This window comes from Etheostoma spectabile, chromosome 17 (genome assembly GCF_008692095.1).
Source record: "Etheostoma spectabile isolate EspeVRDwgs_2016 chromosome 17, UIUC_Espe_1.0, whole genome shotgun sequence".
In the NCBI taxonomy this organism is placed as follows: Eukaryota; Metazoa; Chordata; class Actinopteri; order Perciformes; family Percidae; genus Etheostoma; species Etheostoma spectabile.
This window is the reverse complement of record NC_045749.1, coordinates 8,198,698-8,214,098: the sequence shown is the minus strand read 5'-3', so window position 1 is coordinate 8,214,098 and position 15,401 is coordinate 8,198,698. Positions and strand designations below refer to the sequence as shown.

General features: G+C 40.4%; 3 protein-coding genes across 6 annotated transcripts in view; 1 reads left to right on the top strand and 2 right to left on the bottom strand.

The window, feature by feature from the left end:
* Positions 1–1,325: 1,325 nt before the first annotated feature.
* On the bottom strand, positions 1,326–2,159 carry LOC116705598 (probable rhodanese domain-containing dual specificity protein phosphatase). The gene has a single exon (XM_032541891.1). It carries the CDS (start codon positions 2,089–2,091, stop codon positions 1,657–1,659), a length of 435 nt encoding a protein of 144 aa, XP_032397782.1. The 5' UTR covers positions 2,092–2,159; the 3' UTR covers positions 1,326–1,656.
* Positions 2,160–7,311: 5,152 nt separating this feature from the next.
* On the top strand, positions 7,312–13,179 carry si:ch211-248a14.8 (uncharacterized). Of its 4 annotated transcripts, none has more exons than XM_032541018.1 (5): positions 7,312–7,780; positions 8,315–8,372; positions 8,925–9,126; positions 10,422–10,722; positions 11,742–13,179. In XM_032541018.1, the coding sequence occupies exons 2-5, from the start codon at positions 8,347–8,349 to the stop codon at positions 12,146–12,148; spliced, it is 936 nt and encodes a 311-aa protein (XP_032396909.1). In that variant the 5' UTR covers positions 7,312–7,780; positions 8,315–8,346; the 3' UTR covers positions 12,149–13,179. The 4 variants fall into 4 exon arrangements, with proteins under 4 accessions (XP_032396909.1, XP_032396910.1, XP_032396911.1 ...); XM_032541019.1 differs by having other exon boundaries at positions 8,279–8,372; XM_032541020.1 differs by having other exon boundaries at positions 7,313–7,780; positions 8,315–8,365.
* ecd (ecdysoneless homolog (Drosophila)) overlaps positions 13,074–15,401 on the bottom strand; it is a 5,817-nt gene continuing 3,489 nt past the window's right edge. Inside the window, exons 11-14 of the mRNA XM_032541015.1 lie at positions 14,931–15,189; positions 14,527–14,594; positions 14,207–14,430; positions 13,074–14,070 (exon numbers count right to left, since the gene is read on the bottom strand). Coding sequence (XP_032396906.1) covers positions 13,837–14,070; positions 14,207–14,430; positions 14,527–14,594; positions 14,931–15,189 — 785 coding nt within the window. The 3' untranslated portion in view covers positions 13,074–13,836. The remainder of the gene's footprint in view (positions 14,071–14,206; positions 14,431–14,526; positions 14,595–14,930; positions 15,190–15,401) is intronic.

The window sequence follows — 15,401 nt, the reverse complement described above, 5'->3', positions numbered from 1 at the left end:
GCCAAACACTTATTTTTCAACATTTTCACATGCAGTGTCCTCTTCCTCCAAAATTCCTTCCTCCCACCAGAAAAGTGTGACTGGAGGGAGGGAATTCCTGCTGCATATGCTACCGAGTTCAACAGGGTGGAGCTAAATGTGTGTGTGTGTGTGTGTGTGTGTGTGTGTGTGTGTGTGTGTGTGTGTGTGTGTGTGTGTGGTGTGCCGTGTGTGCGCGTGTGTGCGTGTGTGTGCGTGTGTGTGTGTGCGTGCGTGCGCGCGCGAACACTGGAAAGAGTAGCAAACTGTTAAGGTTCACTGCAATATATGCAACAAATCTCAACTAGCTAAATCTCAATGGCATGCCCTATGTAAACATTACAGCCTGTATGTCTGCGATAAACACTGGCTATTTGCAAGCCTACATTCACTTTTTTAAATACTTTCCCACATGAATACTGTGGAACAGACTGCATGCCTCAACATATCAGAATATCATCACATTTGCATGAAATAGAATGGAATAAACTAATGTAAAATGCTATAAATACCCTTTATTAATGTATATGTTCTATCAATTATCATCAAGCAACATGTATTATATATTATACTGAGCCACACAGAGGTCACAAAATTATATATCTTTATGTTTGTTGTCGTATGAGGCAGGTCCACATAACACTGTAATAGGAAAATTACATTTAACCAATGATTTTCATATTAATTATTCATAATAATATCTTCAATGCCTCTCGAGTATTGGTTCCTGTATCTGTCCTCAGTGTGATCTCTTTGTAGGAGACAACTGGATATGTTATGACTTTGCATTTTCCCACCAAGGATAGATGACGTGGAGCCTGACAGAAACAGTTGCCTAGAACGGTGTTTATCATAGACGGCAGGTCGAGACCAGAGCCTATCCAAGAGCAAATGTCCTTTTTAGCTAAGATAAATGACCGGTCAAGACACTTGGACACACGAGGGACAGATTCAGAATACGTAAGAGCTCCACTGTCTGCCTGAGGTCCACGATTGTTATGTTTGAGATTAAACTGGTTTCCAAACAAGGTTGGTTTTCCTCTGGGGGCCTGCATATAAAGAAGTGTATTACTGATTGTATTACCAGAATTGTGGTGTCACATTGTACTTCTGTTTCATTGTGAACTGCCATTCTTGTCATTTTGTTTGATTGTTCTCTCGAGAAAATAATTAAACTCTTTCACCGAATATCTAAACTTTTAATCCAGTCCATAGCCTGTCTTTATTTTGTTTCAACAAGGTCTCTTCTTCATCACAAATTCCTCCCTCGCTGAACAGAAACGTCCACAACAGCTGTAAGGGGGGTTGATGGTTAAGCAAGATTTATGTTCAACTTGTGTGGGAAATCCTCCTATCCAGGCTTTGAGAGTGTCTCTTGCAGTAAAAAAAATCCACCTTTGTTTGTTAAGTCTCAGCTTTCTTAACAATTTTTCTCATTGTGTGAACTTTCAAAAAAAATCCAACTTATCCTCATTCCCATGCTTATTCCAGTCACCGGCGGATGTCATTCAGGGAGGTGAGTCTGCTCCCAAAAAGCAGCTCCTCGTAGGTCAGCAGCTGACGCAGGAAGTTTATGTTGGGTGCCGTACAGGCCCTCCTGTCTTTCAGCCAGCGCAGGGCGTGAAGCAGTGACCAGCGTCAATGCTCCATGAGGAAGGCCAGCGTTAGTGCTGAGCTGCGACTCCTGCCCATACTACAGTGGACAAGCACACGGCCAGCAGGATCAGCCATCAGGGCTGAGTTGATGAACCTGGATGCTAATGGAAGTGCCTTCAGCAAGTCCTGCTGGGCATCATCACTCAGACACAGCCTCAAGTAGCACAGAGTGTTGGGGAAAGCATCAGGGCAGTTGGCAGTGGCATTGACCACATGAGTGATGTGTAGATTCTTGATAATGCGGAAGTTAGAGGCCTGGGAGGCAGAGCCCTGGTAGAGAGCTTCTTCCAGGATCTCTGAGGGGTAGATGGTAAGGGTGTGCCTCTCAGGTTCCAGCAGGACCATACGTGGTGTGCAGAGGAAAGGGTAGAGGGCATGGAAGGCTGAGAATCCCCCCAGCAGGATGACAGGGTCCATTCCCAATCCACTGAGCTGGAAGAAACAGCGTTGGAGGTCTGGAGAGTCTGTTGTGGCCTTTACACTGCCAACTGAAATAGGCACAGAAATAAATAGAAACAATCACAGTGACAGAACATGGACAGCGAGAATAAGTCAATACAGAGCCAGGTATGTCAACAACACTAATACCCCTTTCACACCAATGGCTCAACCAGGTTTATATCCAGGTTGACTGTGTTTGAATGGGTTAACCCTCCTCGATCTACTCGGCTTCGCGACCCAGGTCGCCAGGTGGGTTGGATCAGGGTATGACTAGGGTCGATTTCAATGTGAATTGTGCATGACTTTGATTGCTAACAGCTGGGAGGAGGGAGGGGCGAGCTAGCTTCCGTTTTGTTTGACAATACCTTGAACATCAACAAGAAGTGACATTACCCAACATCGCTTAGAGCACTTTTAAGGTAATTGTTATGCATTGCTCCCAGGTTGTGATCCAGTAATCTCTGAATTGTCATGATGATCAGGGATATACCTTGACTGGTCCTACCAGACTCTCACAGATTTCATTTGTACAGAAAGTCTGGCCGCTCTCCATTGACAAGTGTTAACTTCCTTGCCCAGAGCCACTTTGGTAGCCTGGCTTCACCCGCCTACATACTGTCTGGTAGGACCAGGCTAACAAGTGGGGAGACAACAACAACCATCAGCTTAGCGTTAGCCTTAGCTAACTCTGTCACAACTAATGGAGTGAGCTAGAAAATCAAACTTTTCCCAAACCCTGTGGAGAGGAGGGCCACAACATCATGGCCACCAACAAAACTCAGCAAAGATTGTTCTTGCTCGGGCTTTAACTTCTGGATATTCGGCAGCGTTGCCACAACGAACCAAATGGCTTCGCCCTAATCTTTCTTCGCAGCCATTACGGAACTCGCGGAAGGTGACCAAATGTTGACGTCATTGTTCTCTGTTCGTTAATTGGACTGCCAAATATTTGGCCAGAAAAAAACCCGCGAATATACCGCAAACCCAGATGGAGTACTGAAGGAAAATGAAAATTGAGCAGAATTAGGTTGGAGGGCGGAGCCAGGCTAGGATATACCCATGTTGACTGGCCTGGTTTGAATTTCCAAAAGGAGGGTTAAACACTGATCCGACAACCCTGGCCCAACCTTGGTAGGTGGTGTAAAAGAGGTATAAGAGTATATAGCCATGATATTGGCTCTAAAGATGTACTAGGCATAGTGGTGCTTTAAGCAAAATACTAAGGTCAGCATGCTAACATGCTCACAATGACACCATGCTGATGTTTAGCAGATACAATGTTTAGTATTTTCACCTTGTTAGTTTAGCATGTTAGCATGCCAACATTTGCTAATTAGCACAAAATACAGTTGAGGCTGATGGAAACATTATTAGTTTTACAGGTATTTGGTTATGAAACAAAATATTGGACAATCTGAAGGTGTTTTGCTGACCTGGGCTGCACCCCTCCTCTGCATACAGCAGTATTATAGAATACTTCTGCAGTTCTATACAGCTGATTAGACAGCCCAGCACAGGATGGATCACCGTCACAGAGGCCCTCGCTGTCACCACATGGCTGTCCTCGTATCTAACACACATATTCGTTTATAATATGCACGTATACAGATAATGTATCATAACTGCAGCAGCCACTTTACACAATGTCCTTTTTTAGTAGAATAGATTTCTTGAAGGATGATGCAGGTGACAAATTCCATGAAAAGACCAAAACTATCAATGGGTTCGTCTCAATCATTTCTGACTTCCCTGTCTTTGGCAAGAGCCCATAAAGTATACATTATTTGTTCCTCCTGAAGATAGAAAGAATGTTTCACAATGATATACTTTCATTTAATAAAAGGAAAGGCTAAAAAATGAATAACTATAAATAGCTGGTCTCTGTAATTTTTAGCAAAGCAAACTTTCAAAACTAAAAAAATAATTTGGAGGTCCCCCTAGGGGTTCTGGACCCCTTGTTGAAGATCCTTGCTCTGCTGAGTATTGCCAACAGCATGATGGTGTGATTGACTACAGTGACCTGCTTCATTTTAGTGAAGGAAAATGCTGGCCAACAGTGTAGCTCATTGATGGACAACAATTGAGTCATTTGGCATAGAGGAATTAGCATATCAGGCGCTGGATACAGATACAATGATAAGATCAATTCTTTGTTGGTTTTCACCTTTTCATTTAAAAACAAATCACCAAACATATCCTTTAATTAGGTCAATTATACCAAAAACTGTGAATAAGTTAACAAGGTCCTACATCATGTCTGAGACCCCTTGGCCCCTATGCCTAAAAAGAAAACATGTTCCAGTATCTGTACATTTATTAGTTTATCCCAATTAGAAAAGCAACACATAGGAAGCAATGCAATCTTGTCCAGGCTCCCCCTTTGTGAAGGTTTTGTTGAGATAGATGTGTCAATTCAAAGCTGGTAACTTAAGTAGATTGTGCTGTTGATGGACTGCATTTCAATGTACAGTTGTTGCCTTTATTGTGTCTACTCAGACATTCAGATGACACTGGTGTATCCCTGCAGCACCCACCTCTCTGCGCTGCGACAGTCCAGGATGAGAATGTAGTAAGGATCATACAAAGCGGGCTGGCCTTCCTCTGCGCTCAGCAGGTTGTACACTTGCTGTGGGGTGATATAGCCTTTCTCTACACAAGCTGTTACTGGAACAGCAGGAACTAGCCCCTCCACTGGCTCACACACTCCTTGCAGGCAGAAGAAATAAAAAGAGTACAGTGTGTCTGTTTGTGTGTCTGTTTGTGTGTGTGTGTGTGTGTGTGTGTGTGTGTGTGTGTGTGTGTGTGTGTGTGTGTGTGTGCATGTGTGTATAGTTATGTGTGCATACATTTCTTTGGTTTAAAGACAGAAAGAGATGTAAAAATACTTCCTTCACCTTTGTTCTGAATAGGTATGATGGAGGAATGGTCACTGTCAATACAATTGACCTCTCTGTCACAGATGCTGCTCACTGTTTGGGATGTGTTGACAGGCTCTCTGGAGGCCGCTCTACAGCTGTTGTTCACTCTAACACGAACACAAAGACACATGCACACGGAGAAGTGTAATCTCAAGACTAATACAGCAACATTATAAGCAACTGAACACAAAATCAATTTAGGATAACTCACCAATGATCTGTTTTAGATTTTTAGTCATTAAAAAATGTCAGAACTCTTTACCTGGATAATACTACGCCCATCTCGTTTAAATCATTTGGCAGATGCATCAGTTGTTCCCATCAGCCCTTCATTAGAAGAACATGCTACATGAAGAAACAAAGAGATATTGTCAAAATGTTCTTTCAAAAAGCCCAACAGAAAGCAAAGAGGTGAAAGGATTTGAAAAACACACTGTGCACTATTCGTTGTAGCTGTGATTCTTACTCAGCCCCGCTTCATCCTTGCCCTTAATTTAGCCGGTAGTCTTGGAAACACAGTAACGGTTAAGTGCTCTAGAGTCTAGAGAGCCACATGGTAGCTGGCTGTGACAGGTGATGGAGGGGAGACCTGGATAGCAATCTGGCTTCTCCCAAATTAACTCCCAATAATTGCAGTGTAATTTGGTCTGGATAAGGTTTCATGTTTCTCTTAAAACCATACAAAGATGATGGTAGTATTTAGACTACAGAGCAAGAGCAAGTGTAATTTTGGGGTTGTCACATGAAACAATTGAAATGACAAATTATATTCTTTGTTTGCTTGCATTGCTGGCATTTTCTTTTTAGGTAAATGATCAGGGCAGTAGAAGTTGAATAGACATAGAAAGTGTATGTTAGCAGAGAATATACACCAAGGGAATGCATTCTTCAATAAAATGTGGCTCCACACACTTGCAAAGGACACATTCATCCATGACAATTTACCACTGTCTCAGAAACATAATAAATAATGTACAATTTCTTCCTATATAAGTATGCCCAATGTGCACATTTAACCAATGTAAAATATGGTAACCTAATCCTAGTTGCCTCATAGGAATATTAAAGTTTTAAAACTTACTGTATGTTCTGCTGTGCCCTCAGTTTTCACTGTCATGTCATCACCTCTCCTCCACCTTCACGTCACGTATTCTGCACTTTCCATTAGTCACAACCTCTCCACCCCTTACCTCCTGCCACGCCCCCCGTTACACCTTATTTTCATCACAGCACCCTTTGGGATGCTTTGTGTGCCTCTTTCTTCATATGATCATGACTTCCCATCATCTACTGTCAAACACTGTCTGTTTATAGAAAAGGTTTTTTACCTCTCTTGGGATGTTGGCTATTTTCCAGCCTGTGTGTCAACGGTCATATGTCTTTGTTAAACTCATTGCAGCTGATTTGATGAATTATACTGCTCCTGCTCCTGCTAATGCTTTTTTGTTCTTTTACATAACAGACTAAACAACGCAGACATCATGTTGTCATTTTAAACATGGCCATTGTATGGGGCTCTGCCTTGTTTTAGTTATTTATCTTTGTCCACTTTAAATTCTTTCTCATTTCTATTATGAAGTTGAAGATGTGCCCCACTGCAGTCCACAAATGATCAATATACCAAACCAACTTATTTTCTAAAAAGTATTTCATTAATTCATAGCAATTATGCTTTTCTTGATACATGTTATTCATACAAACCTGTGTCCGAAGCTTTGTGAGATGTTGTGTCTACGAACATTAAATCAAAGTATGACTGCCCCCTGCTGTGCTCCATTATTTTTAACAACCAGGTCCACTGTGAAAAGGTTGGTGAGAAATATATGTTGTACACACATATCAGTGTGCACACAAGTATGTACACATATCTCTACATATCAGTGTACACACATCATATATATCAGTGTGCTAACATGTAATTTGTACACACATGATCAGTCACTATCCTACATTTTATAAATGTGTGTTTTTTTTTATGTTCATCCAGCCCTAAATGGCACCCAGGGCCTTCAAAGAAATCATCTTACAGGCCGGTTGCTATAAAATTCTGGATCAATCAGAGGCCCCCATGCTGCTTCAGAGTACACAGAACTCCACCATTTTAGCCTCATGGGTGTTTACTTAAGCAGACCCTTACACATCCAGCCATGTGGCACGGTCTGTGCAGCTACAGAGATCCAGACAGAGGCGGGGGGTTGGGGACATTAAAATGGGGGTGCGTGAGTTACAGGAATGTCACAAACAGGTGTTAAAGCTGAAAAGAAACAAAGTGCTGGCTTTACTCTCTCATCAGCAGATAAATAATAAACTTAAACATCCATTGTCAATTATAGATAGTTAACATGATACCATAAAGGTCAAAATCCTCTCATGAGGCTGCTATGTCTCACTATCACACATTGTGATGAAATGTGTCAACAAACAGAGATGCTAATGGATTCCACAGATTCAGTCGGTTCTGTGGCTGTTTTGTGGGAGAAACAGACTTTTAATGACTGTCCACCTAGGTTGCTTCTTTAGCATGATTAAGGGAAGATAAACAGACCAGGACCAAAGTCCATCTGATCACATGCAAAAACAAATGAGGTGAATGCCCGCAGCAGATAGCAGAGAGGCTCATTCAGTGGAATGGTGGGAAAGACAAGTTTGTTAAGACAAAGGTGAATTAATGTAGTGTAGTGTTAGACACTCAGAGGGAATTATTGGACTTTGAGGATGAAACCCAGCTTCATGAGGAATTTCAGATGGTGAGTTAAGTTGTCCCTGGGTTAGGGTTATCATTTATTTGTTTTTAATGATGCCTATGTGTTTTTAGCTTTTTGTCTCCACGTTGTTGTGTTGTAATTGTTTGGAGCTTGTATTGCAAGACAAATTTCCATGTCTACGGACAATAAAGTGCTATCTATCTATCATCAATAAAGAGAAATAAAATAAGACATATGCCTCTTGAATATAAAAACACAGAGTATCATCAGTAAATGGGTGAGTGAGTAAAAACCAATTAAAACACGTACAACCAAATAAGAGCAAGACAACCGAATGAAAGTGTCTGTTTAGCTGGTAACAATGGTGCAAATTTGGTCCTGAAAATAAGACACATGTAATGGTTTCAAAGATCACCTGTAAACAGCAATGCAAAACAATAACAAGCGATTTTATGACATGTAGCCTAATAGCTAAACCGATATTCCTGTCTGTTGTATTTCAGAGGATATGTTGATTGAATAGACTCTGTAATGTTACAGTCATGTGAATTTCTCTTCTCCCCACACTGACTCCAGACAACAGATCCCAGCAGCAACGTAGGCACAGAATGACAGCATGTATTTTAGGTAAAAGGTAATTCAAATGGCTTTTTTATTATTTGTTATTCTGCTGGCAAGTGAGAAAGCTGGCTGTATTTATACAGCCAATAGTTATTTGCATACATGCGCAGTATATTTGTGTTAGACTTATTGCAGGATATGTACCGTAAACCTGTCATTCCTGAGTGCTATTTAAAAGGTGTTCTGTCAGCCAAACAAAGCAGCCTTTTCCAGTTGGTGGCCATTATAAAACATTAGGCTTGACAACTTATACAATAACAATATGTAGTTTGCTTTATAATATTTGTTTTGTGTTTGTCTTGTGTTGGACCCCAGGAAGAATAGTTTACACTAAGGATGATGACTAATTGAGATCCTATTGAGATAAACAGTTAACAACAATGGTTGAAACATCAGTTAAAGGACAATCTGGTTCTTCATTTTTCTAAATGTATTGTGTTAAATCTTTATTTTTTTCATAGTTAAATAAGGCTTTTGTTATTTCAAATACAAATGCAATTTTCACCAAACTACATTTACAGCTTTGTCATTGTTTTTGTGGGATTTAATACGTTCGGATGTGTAGTTCTTGGAGGTGGAGGAGGGGATGGTGTGCCTCAGCGACGAAGAGTCTTTCGTCTAATCACGCACTGAAGCCCCTGGTTCCCGCCCTGTGCCTGGTAGTCGTGGTGATACACGGCCTTGCGGACAAACTCCGAAACTTTGTGGTCGGCATCTTCATCCCTCAGTACCACTACCCCTATGCAGTGACTCTCTGCTTTGCCCAGGTTGGTGCCTGCTGTCTGGATAATTTCTAAGAATGATTCTCATACTGATTCATACATCTGAATTAATCAATCAACTATGGAGTCTTTATTTGTTGGTATTTTCTTTGTTATTAATTATTAAATCACACACTGGCTATGGCTCAGCTGCTGTTCAGCAGGATATTTGCCTATACTACAATTACACGTGTGTTTAGAGTATCTCTGCCAACATATAAGCAAAGGTCACACAACAACTAGGACAGTACGTTGACACGAAAGTACCATTTTTTTTTTAAACTCACACATACTTATTGGATCGATGTTAATCATCATGCAGTAAACTTACCTGTACAAAGTGTGCTGGTTTGAAGTACAGGGCATGTTAGTGGTGGGGTGTGACAGAAAGGGTTCAGGTTGACTAGCAGTTATGCATGATAGATATATAACTGAATGGGGGCTCAAAGGACAGACGGGTAAATGGCACCCTGTCTAAGGGTTGAACCTTGTTAAAGATTTTGTAAATGAGTCACGTAAGTGTACAGATAACATTGTGTCAGTAATAAATATATGACTAAATACCTGTAGCAGTTTTCTTAGTCATTTTGATAGAAAATTATATACTGTACTAAAACAGTGCAAAACACAAAAGTACAAACAGACTACAATGACAGATTTTTTCTGCAACTAACTATTTTCTACAACTAATGAGATTATTATTTCTTAATTATTTAATGAATTAATGATTTAGTCTGTAGAATGTAAGGTACCTTAATAGTTTTGTTCAACAAAAACTAAAAGTATTTACTTTACAGTTAAAGAGAAGCTGGAGCCTGTATGTGGTATTTGTTCGTGATAAATCCCATAAATAATTGACTGTTTATTAAAAACATTTTATACAACTTAACTATCAAGTTAATTGACTAATCATCTCGTTAGCACATTATTGGTTTGCAAATCATTTGCATATAAGTCAGGAATTTAAAACCAGTGTAAAAAATGAAATAAGGCAACAGTTTTGGTATAATAGACGTTAGGTTCACGCAGTACACATTTTATACAAGTTGTGGTGATTCCGAGGGCTCTAGAAAAATCTCAGTTTCAATAGGAGATACACATACTCTGCTTAAAGCTCTCTGCAGTCTGTCGTGAATGTCCATTACCTACATGAGATGTTGCAACTGGCGCAGTTTGTCATACTTCCACTAAGCATCTAATCAGCTACCAGTGTGCCTAAAATACTTCCACCTTCTATTGGAGTCGTTAGTGCCTTGCGGTTTTTATACTAGAACTCTTCATATTGACTTGATCTTTTTCAGGTTCTGATCTCTCTCTTAGTCTTAAATCTCTTCCATGTCCTGGATCTGGTGCATCTAAAGCATTACTCCAGGTCCCTGGGTGAGAGGGTGTTGGTGCCTTCTATCTGTAACAGCATCCATGCTGTTCTGGCCATGTGGGCCAAGGCTAGCAGCTCGTACGCCGGCCTCTTCCCCCTCCTCCTGCCTCTGCTGCCAATGGTAACTGTGGGCTTCAGTTTCTATCTGAAGTTGGCATCCACCCCATCTATCCACATCTCTGTTTTGATTTCCATCCTGGGTGGGACATCTTTTGCCATCACAGGTAAAAGGTTAGATGTTATTTGAAGGTGAAACTGTGGATTCTTCATAGGGATTAACAGATACTTGTTTTTCAAGGCCGATACATATTATTAGTAGTTGATAAAACCGACAACCGATACTTGGCATCGATAAAATAGTTGAGACTGAATGACATTCTCATAGTTTCACACTGCCTTAAGTTGAGAAAGGTGTCCTGCCACACAAAATCTTTTTTACTTGCATTTTTTGAAATGTGTTAGGTCCATATGTGTTTTGTTGTGAATGTAAAAATGAACTGCTACCTTCTCTGTCAGCTCTAGCCACTGAGAAAAAAATAAGCGGAGAAATCAAGCCAATTACAAAAGCTCAGTCTTTGTTCAGTCTCGTTCAGTCTGATGTAATGTTGCCTGAGCTCATTACTATTCATTAGCTCGCCCAGTTAAGCTGGGTAAAGGATACTGATAGCCAGGCTCTCATTGACTAGCTGTTAGCCAATCCAAGTCAAGCAGCTTAGCTCATTGAATATTAATGAGAACTGGCACAAATCGAGCTGAGTCTTCCTGCAGGCGTTTTATACCACACTAGAATGGCTTGAAACACGGTAACCAAGGCATTTTTTTTCCGCAAATAATGTTACAGAGTCCATGGTAGAAGTTCAGACATCACCAAAAAGTAGTGAAATATGCGTGGCAGGGCACCTTTAAGTAAAAATTAAGATTTTGGAATGTTACAAACTCTGACACAAAACTTTGCTCTAAGCAATATTTGATAAATTATGAACGTTGAACATAATACACATTAAAATATATTTAGATAGTGTTGTGGACGGGACATTAAGTCAGACTCAGTGGTGGGTGAAACCAAAGCAGAGGGACAGGCACAAAATAGCCAAAGTAACGTACTTTCTAATGAATAAACTTTATTGGTTATCTGGCAAATAAAACACAGATACAGATAATCTGCAAACTGGGGCCAAGAAATCCCTGATTCTTTACCTCAGAACAAATTGACCTCTACTCAACTCTCTCCCTTCCTCTGCAGCCTCCCAGGGTCTGTCAGGTGTTGAGCCTCTGGAGTACATGTATGCACCTCTGGCTTTAATCCTCCACAGTCTGTCTCTGACTTGGCTGACTAAAGTGTCTGAAGCTGAGCACCGCCACCACCAAGATGCCCGAGCCTCCATATTTGACATATACTACACCCAGCTGGTCAATCAGAGCTGGGTGCTGGGCCTCCTGTGGCTGCTGCACCCGGACAGTCCCTGGCAGGTGTTGAGTCTCCGCAGCTGGCAAAGCCTGCTCTTCCAAGGATATCTGCTTGCTATTCTCCTGCTGGGGATGGTGCTGAATTTTCTGGTCGGTATGTCGGCTCTGTGTGTCTCACCGCTTGCTGCTGCACTGCTACACTCAGCAAGGCGGGTGGTGCAGCCATTCCTCCAGCTTTTGTAGTTTCACTTACAAAGGACTTACAACTATTATTGACTGTTTTGTACTGTATTAACCTACACACATTGTAATTTGATCCACATCAGCGACCAGTCATTTTATTCTATGGAGAACAACTAGTTACATCAGCTTCTTTCCTCTGTTCACGATAACATTAAATTGTAACAATGATAGCACTTTGAAAACACATTCTGTAACAAGCTAATGATTTACAGTTGGTTCCAACAGTATAAATGAAGCCACTGCCAGTATAAATGACCATTTTCTGTATTTTTCTATTATTTCCTTTACTTAACCAGTACTCAGTTGACAGGTCTAAATTACATAAATTAAGGCTTGGATTTTTGTGGCATAAATATTGACTTTAAATTTCTTAATATGCCCTTAATCCATGTATCTTTCTTCAATATTGTCACTTCTGTTATTGCTTACATTGTATTTGTGACATGATTTATTTAACAGTATTTGAGATGAACTGATTTGAAATTCCCATGTTCGGCCTTGAATGATTCTGGCAGCTTTTTCAGACGAGAAGGGATGATGTTGAGAACTGGGTTATTTGTATAGTACACAGACCGTTAAACACGCTTTCTTACGTTTACAGTGACAGTGTTCAAAATGTTTAAACTCAGGAACTTTTAACCAGAGTTTTTTAGAAGTTGCCCTTGAATGAATCTGACCGAAGGTTAGTCAGATGAGAAGGGATTGTGATGAGGAACGAGTTCTATGGTGCTATCGACAAATTCTTTTAGTCATTATCAGAAACTCATATTGTAATTTAAGAATACGCTTTTATTATTTAATTTGTTTCCTCAAAGTATTTATGTATGGCTTTCAAAGTAAATTATTACAATGCTTAAACAAATAATGTGATAATAAAGTTGAACTACATGACATTGCAACAAAGACAATCTACAAAATCTGAAACGACACTGAAAAAAAGGTATTTGCAAAAATATGTATTCTGTTTCTAACGAGTAAGAAAGGGTAAGTGCGGTCAAAAAATGACTTACAGTACACAAAGCAGCATGTATTAATAAACATCTGTAAACCTGATCACTGAGTGAGGCGCTTTTTTCGGTTATGTTTTCTGTAGCAGGAATCCTGCCATATTTTTTAACTAAATACTCAATAGAGACTTGTTTTTTTTGGGATTAAGGAAAAAAAAGAAAACCTGACAAAGATTCATGGAAACAGACATACAAAATCCGTTTCTATACTGCAAGCAAAACTGGAGATAAATGCTTTTGTTATTACACATCCTATTAAAAAATGAAATTTTGTATATAGTATGTACACACCACAATTTGTACGCTAAAATAGACCAAACAGGAAAAAAATCCACTGGAAAAACATTGTCAAATCCTGTACATAATTTAATTATGTCAATTTGGTTAGGTGCATTATTAATTAATGTTACCTTAATGTATCTTGTGCACATGTATAAGCTTTGTTTCTTTCTTTCCTTTCCACTTTTGTACTTCACCAGTAAACTACAAACAATGCAGTTTTAAAACACAATCCACCCAATGTGCTTATCATTTCTTAATAATAGTTTTACAGTGCACACAATACATTGCAGTGAGAAACATTTAATGTAAACAAAACTGGGTTTGTTCACTATAAAATCTCTTCAGGACACCTTTGACATCTATGAGTGCTTTGCTAACAGAAGTCCCCTTCTGGTCCATTTATGAGGGGTCAGAGTTGGGCGGTAGGTGTATACCCAGACTCTGCAGCAGGTTAGAAGCCGGTCCGGCCAGCCCGGCCTGGCAGCTGAGGGACTCCAGCAGGTTTGTGACCAGATTGAGGTCGACGTCGAGAGGCTGAATCTCCTCCTCAGTGTCTTCTGCCCCTCCATGTCCCGGGGGTCCGTCCGTAGCAGAGGGAGGGGAGCCATTGTTCAAGCCTGCCTTGTTGTTATTCTGCAGAAAGGACAACAATAGTAAAACAAATGGTTGCTTAACTAGATTCAGGATGATATGTATGCACTATTTGACCTATGTTTTGAAAATGGACAATATTTTGAGGCTGAACATATAGGGAAATTATTTAATTTACCGTCAGATTGAAGCTTTGTCCTAAATTAGTGGTCATCAGCTCCTGATCCATTTGGTCCATGTATCTTCTGAGATTGTCCAAAGTTTCTGTCCCGTTCATCTCTGTGTAACCAGAGGACGCTTCTTCTTTCTCATCCCCCTCCTCTTCCTCCTCCTCCTCCTCCTCATAATCATCATCATCATCATCATCTAGATCATCTGAATCCAGCTCTTCTTCTTTGCTTCCTATACAAATTAAAAGACAGACAGATTCAGATGAGGATTTGGAAAGTTTCTGCTCGTTATTTTTACTGTTCCACATTTTTCATAAGTTCTATATACCTAGCAGTCTGTCCAATGCGTTGGCCATGGAGTCAGGCTCAAAACTAAAAGGCTGGGTTAAACTGCTCCTGGAATAAAAAGAAAAACATTGTAAAATCTGAACCGATTGACTATTGGTGAGACAATGTAACATTGAAATACACAAGCTAGACAGGCAAAAGTGTGAATGCACTAGTATTTGTAGCACAGATAGACCATGGTAAGAAAATATGCATAATGTATACATTGGGTAAATTTAATGTGCTCCAAAATGGGGTGGGTGTGTTTTTGTGTTCATTACTTTTTAGTATCATATGGTACATAAAGATTAATAATTTTATTCATTGACCCAAATGAGTTTTTGATGATCTTGGCTACAAATGGTCACAATCAATCAGGTGTACTGGACAGATAGTGAGTCTCACCAGGGCAGTTCAGCACCCTCATGCGACGACATGGCGTTGAGGAAGTTCTTCATTCCCTGACTGACTGCTACTAGGCTGTAATTGACGTCCTCTTCCTCCTTGTTGTCCTCTTTCTCCTTTTTCCTCTCCTCTGCAACCCCGACATACTGTGTCTGTTTAGTAGAACTGGTGTTTTGGCTGCCAACATCAGCTCTCCTCCCACTCCTCTCTTGCAACATACACTCCAAATCTTGAGTTGTGATATCCAGCCAGCTGTCACCTGGAGAGACACAAAGGAAAAGTAACTATGGGAAATACTTTAGAACGGAGAAAGGGTAGAGAATGGAGGATGCATCCCAAAGGACAGAAACTGAAAGGAATTGGCAGTAAGGAAAGAATCCCAGGTGTGTTATGCACCCACACCCACACACACCCACACACACACACCCACACCCACACCCACACCCACACCCACACCCACACACACACACA